The 17,332-nt window shown below is 43.0% G+C and overlaps 1 protein-coding gene across 1 annotated transcript in view; it reads right to left on the reverse strand.

Moving 5' to 3' along the window:
- The window catches only part of UBN1 (ubinuclein 1), a 772,140-nt gene extending 757,716 nt beyond the window's left edge, over positions 1 to 14,424 (reverse strand). The window contains exon 1 of the mRNA XM_044090531.1: positions 14,278 to 14,424. Within this exon, the coding sequence (XP_043946466.1) occupies positions 14,278 to 14,424 (147 nt within the window). The remainder of the gene's footprint in view (positions 1 to 14,277) is intronic.
- Positions 14,425 to 17,332: the final 2,908 nt, after the last annotated feature.

The raw sequence follows: 17,332 nt of genomic DNA on the forward strand, positions 1-17,332 counted from the left end.
CTCCCTCATGCTGATGTGTTTTCGCAGGAGGGATGGTTGCCAAAGGGCCTGCACTTTGGGTCTATTCATGGTGGCTCCCCAGCCCAAATCCTAAAAATCTGTGTACATGCTTTGACTTGGTGTGGTGGGTTGTAGGGGCAGGCCTGGATTCAGCTCCATCTGTTGAATCCACCACTTCAATTCTGTTTTTAATCAAGGCAGGAAGGGTACTTGGAAGGCTAAAGGGTGGTTGTGTTGGGACCACACATTCTTTAGATACCACTGTGACTTTCTCATGTGCATTCTGGCTAATGGCAGCAAAGGTATCGCGGCTGCCATAAGGCCCAGTAGGTGCATGAAATGCCTGTCCAACTAATGGTCTACCTGGAGGAGGTCCTGGAATTAGTTGATCAGGGAAGATACCTTGCCCTGAGGGAGGAAAGCCTTCATCAGGGTCTGTCTGTATCCCAGGAAGGTTTTGTCCTGTACTGGGGAGAGGGACAATTTGTTGAGGATGAGTATGAATCCCAACCCCTGGAGCAGAGACATTGAGAACAAATGTTTGAGGGCGTCTGCCCCTTCTGCCAGGATGAGAACGTCATCCAGGTAGGGGTAGATTTGAATGCCCTTGGTCCTGCAGTAGGCTGTGGCTGGAGCTAGGCACTTTGTAAAGACTCTTGGTGTAGTGGAAAAACCAAAGGGCAAGACAAATTGAAAGTGTGAACAGGGCACAGTAAAAACATAGGTACTTCCTGTGGTTTGGATGTATGGGAATGTGGAGATAAGCCTCCTTCAAATCCAAAATGGCCATGAAAGCCTTGGGTAGCAATAATGAAAGCAGGTTTTGGTGGGATAGCACTCTGAAGATAGGGACTTTCAGAACAAGGTTTAAAAAGGATAAATCCAGATTGGCCTCCAAGGGCCATCCTTTCTTGGCACCAGAAATAACCTGGAGTAGAAACCTTTTCCTTCTTGACCTGGTGGAACTGTATCTATGGTTCCCTGTGCAAGAAGATCTGGATGATGTGAGGGATGAGGTGAAGTTATTTTTTTGGGTGGGAAGAGGATGCCATGTGGTGTGGGTTTTTCCTGCCAGGATAGGAAATATCCTTTTTTCCACTACTACCAGCACCCAATGGTCTGAGGTGATTTCTTGCCAGAGGGGCAAACAGGGAGAGAGGTGGAGTGATTGAGGTTGTCACGTATTGTTGCTATTATTCTTGTCCTGAAAGGACAGTCTGTGGGTAGGCTGAGAAAAGGCGGTCCTAGAAGAGGATTGCCTCCTTGTCTGGAAGATGCAGGTGTGGCCATGGTGGGGGCTCTGCTGACATAGGTAGTCTTAGCAGCTTAATTGCTGTAATACTTTGGTACGGGGAGACAAGCAAGTGCTTGATATTTTGAGTCCCTTTACTCTTCTCCTGCAAGTTCTGAAACAGCTTTGCAGACTGTTTCCAAACAGAAGGTTATGGTTTAGTCGGGTATCCAGAATTCTGGATTTAAAGTCTTCAGGCAGTGGCTGGAGTCAAACCATGAGCATCTGTGTGGCACAGATGCAGATGCAGCAGATCTGGCAGTGGCCCCTGCCACATCATAACTGTATCTAATAGAGTGTCTAGCAACTTGAGATGGCAGGGATAGTTTAGATGACATTTCTGTCTTATTTGAAGAATCAAGTGAGGAGGACATTACGGTTGTAGCTTGGGATACCAAATCCAGGGTATATTTTATCATATGGGTTTGGCAATTAATAGCCCTAAAAGCTATGGTAGAAAAAGTGTATATCTTCTTGCCTAGCCTGTCCATTACCCTGCTGTCCTTGTCCGAGGGTAGTAGTGACCAAGAATGAGTCTAGACTGTTTTGTCTGGGGCTATAGCTATCACTGCAGGGTCTGCCAAGGGTGCCTTCTGTAAAAATTTGTCATCAGAGACCTTGGAGAAACTATCTGGTCTCTTGGGGGCAGGTGGTGGAGAGTCAGGGTTTTTTTTTGAGACTGATGTAAATGCATCTAAATATGCAAGAATCACCAGGGGCATGACTGATGGAGAAGGTGAATCAACCTGCAGCAGTTCAATATACCTTTGAGTTTGTCTTCTGGGTTGTATCCATTTAAAATACTCCCTCATTTTTGTTAGTCTCTCCAAATGTAATTTCCTCTAGAGGAGTCTCCCTCTATGGAATCTTCATCAGGGGAGTAATATTCCAAGGGAGAGGGTCATTTGGGATGAGTTTGTGACTGACTTCTCAGAGTAAGAAGATAAGGCTTTTTCTTCTTCCAGAGAAAAGGAAAGATAGAAGCAGTTGAGGCAAGTCTTGGGCTAAGTACAGGTATAGTGGAAGCAGAGGTGGCTGAGGGCCATAGGGCCATGAAGGCCTGCATCAGACTGTGTGAAGGACTGCCAGTCTGGTTGTCCCTCTGAAGGAGCACACAAATGTTTTGCCTTTTGTCTTTTTTTTTTTTGTTAAGGGGGTAGCATTAGGAGACGTAGTGGGCCTAATTTCAGGGGTCTGCCCTATACAGGAAGTATCGGATTCCTTTATCACAGAAGGTCGTCCAGTGGAGCAAGGTTCCCCCTATACTTCGGTAATAACAGACGAAGGAATAACCTCCATGGACGTGCCAGCCGGTACTTCGGAAGCAGTTTCCTCAAAGGTAGGTGCCAAAATAGACAGCTCTAGCGGACAGTCAATCCCTATATCGGTGGTTGGCAGAACGTCCAATGACAAAGGGGCAGAGGTGGCAGGCCTTGAAACTTTGGCCTTTTTTCTTGGTGGTTCCACCGGGGCGGCCAACTCCAGATCCATTTTCAATGCTAACCTTTTTAATCTAGGATTCTCTAAATGCAACTTGAGGGCGGCCAGATGGCTTCTAAGCGTTTTGGGGACAAAAGACTGGCAGACAGCGCAGGAGGTATGATAGTGTTACAGGCCTAAACAAAAAAATGCAATGGTCATGAGAGTCTGTGTGGGATTTGATGTCTGCATTTACCTTTCTTAGTGGACATCATCCAAGAACAGACCAACAAACCAAGCTCCAACAAAAGTATTAATAAGAATTCCCCAACTGGGGTACTTAGCTTTAGGCATCTTTAAGGAGAGGAGTGAAGCGATCAATCTGACGTTAAACTGCAGCAGAAAGTTCTGGGGTCTGAGGGTGCAGACATTGCATTTAAGGCCCCTGGTTTATGGCCCTACATGTGATGTCTCATGCACTAACAGCCACCAGGCTTAAGCTTTTGCCTAGGAGCCGTTTGGATCATCCGAGGAAGAGCATCCCAAAGTAAGAATACTGCAACATGAGAATAGAAGGACATCGGATTGTTATCAGCTGCCAACAGAATACACGTAGCTCTGTAAAAATGCCTATACTTGTATATAAGAGAGGAGCAAATAAAGTAGCACTACCTGCCAATATGTCCAGTATCACATCCTTAAGAAAGGTCGTTCTTGAAAACCCATCTACTGTATGAAAATACCATCGGACAGAAACCTGGACCAATCTAACAAACTGCCCCTTGAAGATGATACATCTTGCGACATCTAACGGAACTATGAAAACTAAGAAAAGCTATACAAAAATCCAGTTCCAGATTTCTTTGGATCATCTTGTACAGAACAGCTTACCTTCAGCAATGTTTATGTTCATTTTTCTAGTAATCTTCGACACTGCAAGAAGTATAACTGTGTCTTTTGGTACAGCAATGTTTTTCCAGCAGATGGTAGTACTACCATAAAGACAAGAGAAGGGGTATAGGTAGTAGAGAAATATCATTATCCCTCCCTGGAAAAGGACTAAGTTGTAGCTTACAGATAATCTTGGTCAAGTTTCAGTTATTGTTGGTTAACTGCACTAGAAGGCACTGGGCTCAGACTCAGGTGAGTAAAATCTTGGAGCCATTATAAATCATTGATCTGTGCATCTGTAGATGCACAGTATAAAGCTGAACTGTACATGACAAACGCCATTACCTATGACAGCACAGCAGTGTGTGCGCACTTACTATACAATGTTAAGGAAAACTGTCTATCTCTAAAGAGCAGGTCATAAATGCCCTCTCTGAAGGCCAAAAACACAGCATCTATGGGACCCGATAACATCCCAGATTGCACCCTACATGGGCTCCAACAAGAATTATTAACACGTTTGGGTGCTCTTCAAAGCAGCAGCTTCACTCCAGTTGAATGGAAAATGGTCACAGTTACTCCCATGCACAAAGGTAGTTCTTCCACTGACCCCGGGAACTATAGCCCTATCAGCCTGATAAGCCTCATCAGCAAAGTCATGGAGCGAGTCATGATGGACCTTAACAAAGATACAGGCAATCTCCAAACACTTGACCCTACTCAGTTTTGGATTTGTCAAAGGGAGATAGATTATGCCTTTTAAGCCTGGTGGACTTCTTTGAGACGTTCACCAAGGACCTAGACAAGGGCAAACCTCTGCATACAGCTTACCTAGACTTAGCCAAGGCTTTTGATACTATCCCCAACTCCGGCATCATTGACAAACTCACCCAGCTAGGTATCAACCCTTGTATGGTTAGGCAGGTCGCTAACTGGCTCACTGATGGAACACAGTCAAAATAGGGGAATCCACCTCCAACAGCAGGTCTGCAACAATTGGTGTTCCACAGGGATCAGTCTTGGGACCTCTACTGCTTGGAATCTACTTCTCAGAAATACAAGCAAAAACTAAAGGTTTGTGGCTGACCAAGTTTGCTGATGACTGCAAATTGGGAGATTTCATAGAATCTCTAAACAATGTCAACATCCTACAAGAAGATGTTACACAAACAAATGATTGCAGCCAAAGTCATGGCCTTAAACTCCATGCAAAAATGTATCACCATCACTTTCAATAAGAGTGACATTCCTACTAACTACCATATCAATAGCAACACTACAAGTATGCACTCAGTGGTGAGAGACCAGGGCACACAGGCTGACAGCAACGTTACCTTTGATCACCACAGTAGTAAGAAGGTTATTGTATATTGCTTATCTCATAAGGGCATTGCTTCCAGAAAAAAAGTTATAACCTCCCTGTACTCTTCCATCAAGGCAATAATTGAGTACAATGCCCCTTTTGATATGTACCTTTCCAAGCACCTGCAGCAACTGGAGAGACCACAAAGGTTCCTCACAAGGAAAATTCAAGGTCTTCAGCATCTGTCCTATGCGTATCGTCTGAAATCACTGTCATTTTATTCTGTTTCATACAGACTACTCAGAGGCAATCTTTGACCCTGCTTTACTGGAAATACTGCATAACTGAAAGTCGAGTTACTCACTCTAAAGGCCTTAACCTGGTATGTGACATTAATGGAACCTGCAGGAGGGACAGATGCGTCTCCCAGAGGTTACCACACCTTTTGAACAGACTCCCCCACTTCATGTCAGAGTACCTCATTGACCCTCTTCAAATGCTATCTGGACAATTGGATGGGTAACCATAAATTCATCCCGGAGGTTCCATCTGTGTCCCTTTGGGACAGGGGCAGTAGGTGCCGATCGTGGAAATAAGGGTAGAACTTGGTTAGGCTTGCAAGGGTCCTAGGGCCATTAGCCTAGTAACTTCCTATGATCCCATGATACTATTGCATACTTGGTGGTAGTGGGTGGCATTACACACACCTGGTCATCATACCCCACTGCAACCAAATGTGAACAGCACCTTTAGTAAGAAAAAATTGAAGCAAGTCAGAAAACAGCAATGGGAAAAAAATATTTTGAAAAATACTTTGGTCTCTATTTTTCCGCCATCACTACTGTGCATGCTCTGCAATGCTGGATTTCTAACACAGGTGGAAAGCTAATTTTCTGCTATGGTGCGTTTGCTCTGTGAGATACAGGATGAAAATGACTGCCTCATACAATCCAGGTTCAAATCAGTGGCTTAGGCAAGAAGGGCCCAGCTGAGGAGGGATGAGTATGAGCAGCTGAGGAAGGCTCACCCAATGCAGATGGGTGTCTGTCAAGTCCCACACCACAACAGTGCTACTAAGGGGAAGGTCCAGTACTGTGATCTAAATCAAGCCTTCAGAATAGATCACACCTAGCTAGTGAGTGCATGCAATCAGGTTAAGCATCAAGAGTATGTGGTGCAGCATGCATTCACTAGCAATGGTGCAACGCGGCACTACACCTCATCCAGGGGCAGACAGGGGAGGGGACTGACCTCATGAAGTCAGCTGATAACTCCAGCTCCCACCACTCCTTCCTGACATAAGGAGTGAACAAATGCTACAAAGTACAGGGCAGGGAGCAAAAAAGTCTGGGATAGTGATATTTAGTGAATAAATTCCACATATTTAAACTAATTTATAAAATCACTTTTTATATTGCAACATGGATCCATACGTTAATAAAAAAAATAACCCCCTTCACTGTCATTGTGCAGTAGACATGTTTTAATTTTAAACATTTTCACTCACTCCATCATTGCATAAATTATTAAATTCCTGCCTTCCCTTTAAACTTCCTTCCTCCTTCTGAGTATTAAGCTGCACAAAAAGTTCCTACAAATTGCTTGTATTCCTATGAATTTTATCTCTTCTCTTTACTACAAGTCTCAATACAGCTCTTCTCTCATTCACAATATTAAACACTTCTGTAACAGCTGACATAGATTTTAATATTCATTTTTTAGCAATGGTAGCCAGCAGCATTAAAGTTAGTAAGGTCACTACATCTAATAATTCAAAGCCTACATTCTAGGTTAAAATCATTTCTTTAGTTACCATAATTCATTCCTCCAGCATTTCCAAAGACTTTTAGGGAATCTTTAAAAACCGCCAAATCATTACATCTCAAAAAACATGCTCCCACGTACCACTCTCTTCCCCATCACATCTCCAAAATTTGTTATCCGACTGAGGAATACCCTCGTCCACTATCTACTCTTGGCAAAAAATATGCAAACACTTCCATGCAAAAATCCTAACCCTTCTGGACTTTGTGGCATAACTGAGGACCCTACAGAATTCTATCAATGGTTTCTTCGTAAACTCTATTTTTTTTCTAACCTCCCCCGATTGACTCTTCTGTTATCATGCAGTATTTTATACACCTTAATTATCCCTTTAAAAGAATCTTCTGTTCTAGACTTGACCAAAAACTCCATCAGAGTTGTTCTTTCACATACCACTCCCCTGTTCCGTTCTCTCTGCTTACACTCGTTCTCAATCCCTGATTGGGAAGTCTTCCTCTGATCTGTAGTCAACATTTCTGCTTAGGCTAATCCCACAAGAATACCTTTTTTCATTCACAAATTTGCTTCCAAACACTGATTCCTTTGTTTAACTTCCTCAATCAATTCTAGTCCCCTTTTGTCTATTTTCTACACCCCTACATACAGGTATCAACATCCGTAAAATTTCCATGCTGGGTTTGTTCTTGTACTTTTTGCTACTTTATAAATATACTACTCAGTTTGGTGTTAATGTTCTCCTTAAGGAAGTCCATACAAATTCTTAATCTCTATATCTGAACTGCCCACTGCCCTACTGCCTAACCTTTTTTCCTCTGATTTACAGCTTGCTCGAGTTATACATAATCTAACTGTGCAGCTTTAAAGTACCCCTTCAATTCAAATAACCCTAAACCATCATATCTTCAGTGGGAGAATCAACTCATCCCACATAGGTTTTCTTCTCTTCTCCTTTCAAAAAAAAAAAAAACATTTCAATTCTTCATTTATCATCCACAAAATTTCCCCTAGTTGAAAATTATACCTGACCTGCATTAAGACTAAAGGGACCAGACATTTTCACTGCTTGCATCTTACTGTTCATATCCATAATCAAGAGCTTCCAGTTTAATTTGTCATCTTCTGTTTAGTGTTTTCCCCAAATATCCTTAGCTGCCATAACAGAATCCTTTTTAATCCACACACCTAAACACTTAATCATGCAATATCCCTACAATTGTGTGTTTTGCTGAGCAAGTTAATGGGCTGTGCATAGTTTCCCTGCTATAGTTTATACCTTCATTTATTTAATACCCCCAAAAGACTTGAAACTGTCTCACACAAAACCACACTGATCCATTTCTATCAGTTTTGGCAACATCTTAAATATTCTCTTAGCTAATATAGACATGCACTTTAAAATTAAAACGGGTCTATATGACGCCAGATGTGAGCAACGGAAAGCTATTAACTACAGGGGATAATGTTACAGTCACACTCCTTGTACAGAAATTAAATGATTCCCTCTAACTGCAAGCAAAAAGACAATAAAGAAACAAAAGTTATGTACTTACCATAATGATAGATCTGTGTTGTCTTCTTTTCATCTGGTTCAAAGTGTGGGTTGATGGATCCGGACAGATAAGACCTTGCCACCTTATCCCAAAGCTTTGGGTCAGATAGGTCTGACTCCTCCCCTACCCACAATTCCCCTCTCTCCTGCCTGAATTATCTCAGATCGAGTTTGCTGGCTTCATTATAGAAAGTCATAGCAAGTGTGTGTGTGTGTGTGTGTGTGTGTGTGTGTGTGTGTGTGTGTATATATGTATACATACAACTAAGAGGGAACCCCCCCACACTAGAGTGAAGTCCAAAGGTGATCTGTCCGATCCCTAGAACTACAGTGATAATTTGGTAAAGGGAAGGAGGGAGAGGGAGTTGAACCAGATGAAAAAAAAAGATAACACTAATCTATTGTTATGGCAAGTACATAACTTTCGTATCTAATGTGGTCTGCTTCCGTTTGATTTAACATCTGGGGACTCCCAAGTTGTCAGACAGGGACCTGGGTGGACTCGAGGAAGGATATACTTGAGTAAGGCAGAGCCAAAAGATGTGTGTGTCCTGGACTGCAGCTGTAACTTGTAGCGCGATACAAAGGTATAAGTTGCTGTTGCACATATTTCACCAATAATTACTCGTTTTGCACAAGCTGTTAGGGTTGCCATAGCTCTTGGTGAGACAAAATGGTAGTGCCCTGAATTGATGACTGGCTCTCAGCCAGAAATGGAAAACCCCCCTGGATTGCATCTGGATCTTTAATATAACATAGGCATCCTGGAGATCTATAGAGTACATCCAATCGTCTTTCCAGAGCACAGGAAGAATTAACTGCATGGTAACCATCTGAAATTTTGTCTACTTTTACAAACTGATTCAGATTTCTAAGATGCAAAATTGGTCCTAGGTTCTGTCTTATTTTGGCACTAAAAAGAACCTTGAATAAACTTAAGATTCTAGTTGGTCTTGGGGGATTGGTCGGAAGAATTTTATCCAACAACTTTGAGATTTCTACTGCAGTGGATTTCAACTGATTGGGTGGGATGTTGTGAATAGTTTGTTTTGGGGATTTACAAAAAAGAGTATTATATAACCTCTGGTAAAGATCCTTAGCACCCAAGAATATGAAGTTCTATTTTGCCAGGCTAAAGGGTGCAAGAAGAGTCTGCCCATTGCCTCCAGAGTGCAGCAGACAGCCAAGCAAAGATGCTGATAAGGTTTCTCTGTGCATGGAAATGGTTTTGCAGACTGCCTCTACCTCCTGGACAATGTCCAGTAATACTGCCTCAGTCTCTGGAAGGCCTACCCCCAGAAGTGTCCTGGTGAAAAACTTGAGATTTCTCAAACCACATTTTCCTTCCCCCTCCCTGATTCCTTGCAAAGGATCTCTTAGAAGTCAAAAAACAGATTCCGATGACACACAAGGTCTTTCTGCTCTGCTCACCCCTCGTAAACATTTTTAACCTTTGGCCCAGAGTGGAGCCACCATAAGGAGCATTTATGAAGGATGTTTTAAAACTTTTAGCAAAGTCACAGAGCTGCATCCAGGCATAACTTCACATAGTAATACCTGTACAGATTGGTTGCACTATGCCATATGCTTCATTAGATAGCAGTCTCATGGCAACATTTGATGATGGCTGTCTGCCAGTAAGTTACCCACCAGGGAATGGCAGTTCCCTGATAAAATCTCTCTGGAAATGTGTCAAGTGAGCCATACAGTTCAATGCATGAAGAGAAAATTGGCACAAGTCTGTTTCCCCAACTTGTCCAAGGCTTTAGACTCTGTTAGGGGGGTGGACAGAGCAGCTCTTTGGACAGTTCCTTTTTAGTGGCTGCTACCATCACAGCATCTGAGTGGAACCTTAGCCTAGTACTTTCTTACTTTGGGGGCATCTAAAATCCTGTCCAGTTTCTTTGGAATGGTGCCAGATCATGCGCTTTCCATGCCTTCTGAGCAATAAGGTTGACTAGGGCATCGGGAGGAGGGACCACCCAGGACACTAATGAGCTGAACCCAAAGGCTTCGAGAAACAAAAGACTTATCAGGAGGAGTTTCAGTGGACCCCCCCCTTGCATCAATTCAAGGAAGTCCCTACATCATTTTTTGGGGGGATCTTGGAGAACCTTCTCATAGGATGATACTAGGCTATTGGTACGGAGGCCCTTATAAGCCTAGCCAAGAATTTCACCCATGTTCCCACAAAGTCAGCACCAGTTTTCCCTGTCCAGTAGGGACACAGGTGGGATCCCAGTGGTGTATTTTCTGTTTCCCTTCCAGTCATCCAAGTTACTCAAAGAGGGTTAGTAAGGTACTCTGCTTGAAATGGAGAGGAAGTCTATTCGATGGGGGAGTTGTTGGAACATAAAATTTATCCCGCCAGCAAGTTCTATTAATGTGACAAACCAGGTAGAGATCTTGCATGAGTGGAGTTTGACTTGCGGATATGCAGTAACTCCATCAAGGCAGAGTCTGAGACGGCCCTATACGCCAAACACACGTCACCTCTGAGCAGTCTGTACGAGACTGAGTAGAGGGACAGGGCTTTTAGCCCCTCTGTACAGGATAGGTGTTAAGAGACCATGGATTTTCCCTGTCAGGAACCTCTGTGGTTTTCCATCTGCTATATGTGCTTGGCAAGGTACATGCCGAAGAGGGTACTGTACTTGATAACGAGTCTGATAAGGGAGGAAAGTACAGGGATGTTATGACCTAGTTCCTGGATGAAATGCCCTTACTTATGAGGTGGGCCATGTAGAAAGCCTTCTGTACAAGTGGCAACATGGTGGTCAAAAGTCAGGTTGCTATCAATCTGGGTGCCCAAGTCCCTCATTACTGATTTCGTGCTTAGTACGTTTTTAATGATGTGATAATTAATGGGGACACCATTTTCCTCAAAGGGGATAATGATGCATTTCTTGGCATTTAGTTTGAGGCCATGCTTCTAGCACCAGTTAATAGTTTGGTTAAGGCCCCTTGCAGGATGTTCAATTTAATTTATGACAGTGCCCAGCTTGCAATCAATTGTAAAATGTCAGACACAGACCACTGGTTTTGGTTTGCACGTCAGAAAAGTATATCCCATACAGTAGAGGCCCCAAGGCAGATTCTTGGGGTATGCTGCTTGTTATGGGTCTACTACTAGAGGTTGCTTCCCCTATTTTGACTGAGTGGGTTCTATCAGTGAGCCAGTTAGCTACCCATGAGGTTACCTATAGGTTGATGCCTAACTTGGAGAGTTTATTATGCCAAAGTGGGGAACAGTGTCGAAGGTAGTGGCTAGGTCAAAGTAGGTGGTGTGCATAGTCTTGCCCTCATCCATGGCTTTGAAGACTGTTTCGAAGAAGGTGACCAAGTTCAACAGGCATGATCTCCCTTTGACAAAACCAAACTGTGTGGGATCAAGCGTTTGGAGGTTGCCAATGTCATTGTTTATAAAAGGTCCATGACAATCCGTTCCATGGCCTTGCAGATCAGGCTACTTAGGCTGATTGGCCTATAATTGCCTAGGTCGGTTGGCGCTTCACCTTTGTGCAGAGGGATGACAGTGGCTGTCCTCCATTCTGCTGAGATGAAGCCAGTGCACAGGCTTTGGTTGAATAGGGTGCCTAGTGGTGCTGACAGCTCTTGCCTGAGTTCATGTAGGACACAGCCAAGGATGTTGTCGGGTCCCATGGAAACTTTTTTTTGCCTTTGAGAGAGCATTAATAACCTGCTCCCTGGTGGGGAGGGTGGCAGGTCCTGGGGATGTCCTGATTTACTGATGGGGGGTACTGATCTAAGTCAGTATCTTTGGTGACAGACTCGGGAGAGGAGTCTACGTGCTTTTTGCAAGTTCTCTTTCAGAGAATGTGCTTTGGGACTCCTGCGGGAGCCACACTGCAACTGGATGTGGGATTTGAATGTCAGTAGTCTCAAAGCCTAAAGGATCCATCTGTCTCAGTCTACCAGAGGAAGTAGGTGCCATTCTTCACAGGGAGTCTGGATGGATCTCAGTTCTAAGAACATACCAGTCCATCTTGGTCCTGCCCAGTTCCTCCCCACAGCCTTGAAAAGTGATTCAGCCAATGGAACATAGGAAGAGTCACTTAGTTTTGCATTACTGTAAGCCCTTTCAATTCCAAAGACTGAAGCCTCTTAGGAGGACCTTGGAACCCAGCTGTCCAATGCTGAGGCACTGAGGAGCACAGACAGCTCCAAAAATCTGGAGGTCGACTCCACCATCGCAGCTCTGACACCGGGATTCTACTTCAGCCAAGTGCATTGCAGTCGAGTGAGTAAAGGAAGACATCAAAGCCAAAGTCTCTAGAGCTACAGACTACAAAGCTGGTATTGTGGGGAAGAGAGGATTCAGCATACACCGGCTCCAAGAATGGAGACAGCATAGGAAGCTGAACTGTTGGGCTGGAAGGAACTTATCCTGGTCATTTCAAGTCTTTAGGTGCCATACCTACAACAGCTGTGGGGTTGGGGGACCTTTTCTTGGATCTCTCTATGCATTCTTCAGAACTCTTTTCTTTATGATTTTCCTTACTCTTAGCATTCTTGTCTGACTTTTCCCCCTCTGTTTCTCCCTTTCCTTGTCCCTTTTCTTTTTGGAGGAAGGGGAAGAGGCGGCTGTCTTTGGGTCCAAAGTCATTTTGGACCCAGTCTGTGGAGGAAGAAGGCCTTTCAAAATTAGTTTTTCTCATCTCCCCTCAAGGGCTCTAGTACCGAATGCAACACAGATGGAACACAAATCATGTAAGTGGGAAGGCCCCAAACAATAGACACCGCGAGTGAGTGTCTTGGGGGGGGGGGGTTATGACCACAAGATGAACACTTTTTGAAGCCTGCTGACATCAGAAAAAACTATGATCTAAAATATATATATATATTAATGTTAACTATACATTAATGTTAACTATACTATCTAAATACTATCTTACCAACTCAAAGTGATACAAGTACATAAGAAACACACACACACACCTATTTAAATCAGAAAAAATTAAGAAAGACAACTACTAAACTATCAAGAGATCTGTAAAATTCTGAAAACGGGAGTAAAGTCGAGAAGAATTATGGAGCTCTTGGGCCATGTCTGGATTAGTCAGGCAGCAAATGAGATCCAAATTAATTCAGGCAACAAAAAGGGAATTGTGGGTAGGGGAGGAGTCAGAGTCCTCAGATCCAAAACTTTGGAATAAGGCGGAGGTCTGCTCTGGCCAGACCCGACAACCCACACACTGAATCAGCCTAAAAAAGGCAACACATACCAGTGGTTATCCCAGAGCAAGGCTTTTACTCATAAGTAAAAAACTGGAATAAAACACAACCTGCTCATGTTATGCTGGTATGAGTGACCAAAGGAAACAGCCACACAAAGGCCTGCTGAACTGATGTTATGACACATGCACAGTGGACAAAATCTGATTTATCTGTTACAAAATGCATGTCTGATGGGTGTCCATTTTTAAAATATTCCCTAACGTGCTCCCTGTAAACACACACAACGGCAATATATGGAGTGATCAACTACTGCATGCATGATACTACACACACACATACAGGCCAGTAAAATATTAGTATGTACCTACACTAGTTTGACCTACTTGGTTAACTGAAGTACACAGCCGGAAGGCTGAGAAATATACTGTTGGGCATAACAGCTGTCAGCCATCAACTGAAAATGTTAGGTATGAATGCATACCTTACATCAGCCAAGCACGTTTTCTGTACTTTCCAGCAATTTCAGGCAAACAGACGACTGTGGTGGGTAAAACAGTGAGTTATCTGTTCTAGTACCTTGGCCTTGAGTAGGTGATATCTGTTTGGAGTGGTGGTAGGGCTTTTGGATAGTGGTGGCAGATTTTAGACAAGTGTACTGCAAGTTATTGAAATGAACACAATATTAATCCCGCAATAAAACTTATTTTAAGAAAAGTATTACATTTCAGGGATTTTGCAAACAAGAAAGTAAAATGCGAGGGATATAGGTAAAACTAACATGCTGCAAACAGGGCTGACCATGTTTCTTTGTAACTGGATAAGGATAAGCACAAGACTCACCTTTTCCGATTTTAGCTTCTCTTTGAAATCATTTTCCATTTCTGTGTCAGAATTCTGTCTGAAATGTAGAGTTCCAGAGTTGATGTAAAAACCTCCATATTTTGTGGTCAAACAGGCAGGCACAAGTTCATCATACTGTATATACATATAAAAAAAAATATATATCAAATTTCTTAACATACGCAAAACCTGGAGGAAGTTTTACAAATTACAGAAAAACAGCTAAAGCCCCCCTCAGAAAACTACAAAAGAATTAAAACATTTTAAGTACACCCCTGGTTCATACCAAACTCCTTTTCTCCATGTTTTTTTACCTGCACCTTCAAGGTTACACCATCTCAACCTTCTTGATCTTTAAAGACTATGCATTACACAACAGTATACATCTACTTAAAGAAATGCATTCTCTACTTACGTACCTGCATGGACTTATCCTATTAGACACATTATGCAGTCTTATAAATCAAACAAACAGCAGTAGTGGAAGCAGAAACAATGCAGGAATTCTTGGCAAAACACTTACATAGACTAAAGGTTACAAATGAAGCCTACTGCAATATACCTGGTAGATAGTACTCTCATAGTGCAATATGGACTGACCACAAATTAATTCCTGGAGTGTTGCCCATGTCCCTTATGGACAATAGTCAAAACCACGCTTTCTCACCCTTGTTAACTTTCCCCTAGGGATAGAAAATTTGGTAAAACTGGCTAGGCTTACTAGCTTATTTCCTATGAACCTATATCAGATTGTCCATGGCTATTGCTCCAGACTCCTCCATGTTTTATGGCAGTTGAAGTACATCTCACCTCCTGCAACCTAGACTTTCACACTGGTACAAGGGTGAAACAAGCACTGGACAGATGTTTCCCCACAGTAAATCACAAGGTATCAGCTGTTATCTAGCATACTAAATCAATACATAAATTTAACACACTACCCAAGAGACTGCATACATAAAGCTGAGTATTTGGTGTAAACTGAACACAGTTCTAACCTACATGTCTTGACAGGCCACACACACACACACACGCCGCATTTTTGCTTACTAAACAATTTTTCTATCAATGTACGACACTATGCTGCTTCTCTCTGTATACGCTCCACAAGCATTACTCTGTATTATACCATTTTATTATTGTCTTTGCATTGTTTTCTCTCCCGTTGTTTAACTCTCCCAAGCTGAGCCTGAAAATAGTCTGATCAGCGCTCTACCCCAGTCAACAAATGGAAGTAGTTATCTTCTTTTGGCTGTTCCCGTTAGGGGTCGCCACAGCGGATCATTTGTTACCATTTCTTCCTGTCCTCTGCATCTTGCTCTTTCACACCATCCACCTGCATGTCCTCTCTCACCACATCCATAAACCTTATCTTAGGCCTTCCTCTTTTCCTCTTACCTGGCAGCTCCATCCTTAGCATCCTTTTCCCAATATACTCAGCATCCCTCCTCAGCACATGTCCAAACCAATGCAATCTTGCCTCTCTTGCTTTGTCTCCAAACTGTCCAACCTGAGCTGACACTCTAATATACAGACTCCTAATCCTGTCCATCCTAGTCGCACCCAGTGCAAATCTTAACATCTTTAACTCTGCCACATCCAGCTCAGACTCCTGCCTTTTTGTCAATGCCACAGTCTCTAACCCATATAACACAGCTGGTCTCACTACCCTCTTGTAGACAGTACAGTTGTGTACACTTACATAAATGTAGATGTTAGAGTGTATTCACTGTTGCGGTCATTACATGAGGGGTAATCCTGCTGGCAGGCTGCCCTCAGCCGGCCTGAATTCTAAAGTCTTGGGTCCTGCGTCGGCTGCTGTCACCCCTTCCCTGACGTTAGGTCGTCAGGGATATAAAAGCAGCAGACGCCGTTTTCTTCAGTTTTTCTTGCCCCAGATGTCAGGTGCCCCCTAAAAGGGTAGCCAAACTATTTATATATATAGATATATAGATATATAGATATACATATATATATATATATATATATATATATAGATATATAAATATATAGATATATAAATATATAGATATAATCTATATATAAAAAACCATAAATACACCAATATAAATTTTAACTTCATCTATAAGCAAATACACCACATAGGTTGTATACATCAGAGAAGGAAAGTCAAGAGCCATAGAAAAAAAGGGGGATGGCGGGTGGGTAACCTGGACTGCAACAGTGATGCACTCTAACATCTACATTTATGGTAAGTGTACACAACTGCACTATGTTCTTCGTGTTTCACTGTTGCAGTCAATACATTTGGGTAGAGTCCCAAAACTATGTTTGGGAGGCTGGAGCTAGACAGCAGAAGGAGCAGCTATGAGGCCCTGCAGAACTGCAGTGGCAAAGCCTGCCCTTGATTCAGAGTAGAGTGGCAGACGATAATGTTTTGTAAAGGTGTGCACTGAACTCCAAGTAGCAGCCTTTAAAATGTCCCTGGTTGGTACTCCCCTGAGAAAAGCTGCTGAAGTGGCTGCAGCTCTGGTGGAATGTGGCCTAATGCCCTTAGGCACTGGCTTGCCATGGTGTAAATAGCAGAAACGAATGCAGTGGCCTAACCACTTAGAAAAAGTGTGTTTTGAGATGGCCTTTCCTTGTGATCCTGCAGCATATGCCGCTAGTAATTGCTCGGTCTTCCTGAAAGCTTTGGTTCTGTCCAAGCAGAATCTAAGCAGTCTGTGTACGTCCAAAGAACGAAGAATTCTCTCCCCCCTTGTTCTGTGGTTTTGTGTAAAAAGTTGGCAGATGAATAGTTTGGTTAAGAGCCACAATGGACACCACTTTAAGCATAAATGTTGGGTTTGTCCTCAGGGAGACCCTGTCTGGATGAAAAATGATAAAAAGGTTCCACAGCCATGAGCGCCTGTAGCTCTGAAACTCGTCTTGCAGAAGTAATTGCTAGGAGCAGAGCTGTTTTCCAAGACAAAAAACTTCATATCAGCAGTAGCAGCTGGCTCAAAAGGAGGCAGGATGAGTTTTTCCAAGACATAGTTGAGGTCCCATGCAGGCACTGGTAATCTCCTTGGAGGACTTAAAGTTTTAGCTC

Source organism: Protopterus annectens, chromosome 12.part0 (genome assembly GCF_019279795.1).
Source record: "Protopterus annectens isolate FY-2018-M chromosome 12.part0, PAN1.0, whole genome shotgun sequence".
In the NCBI taxonomy this organism is placed as follows: Eukaryota; Metazoa; Chordata; order Ceratodontiformes; family Protopteridae; genus Protopterus; species Protopterus annectens.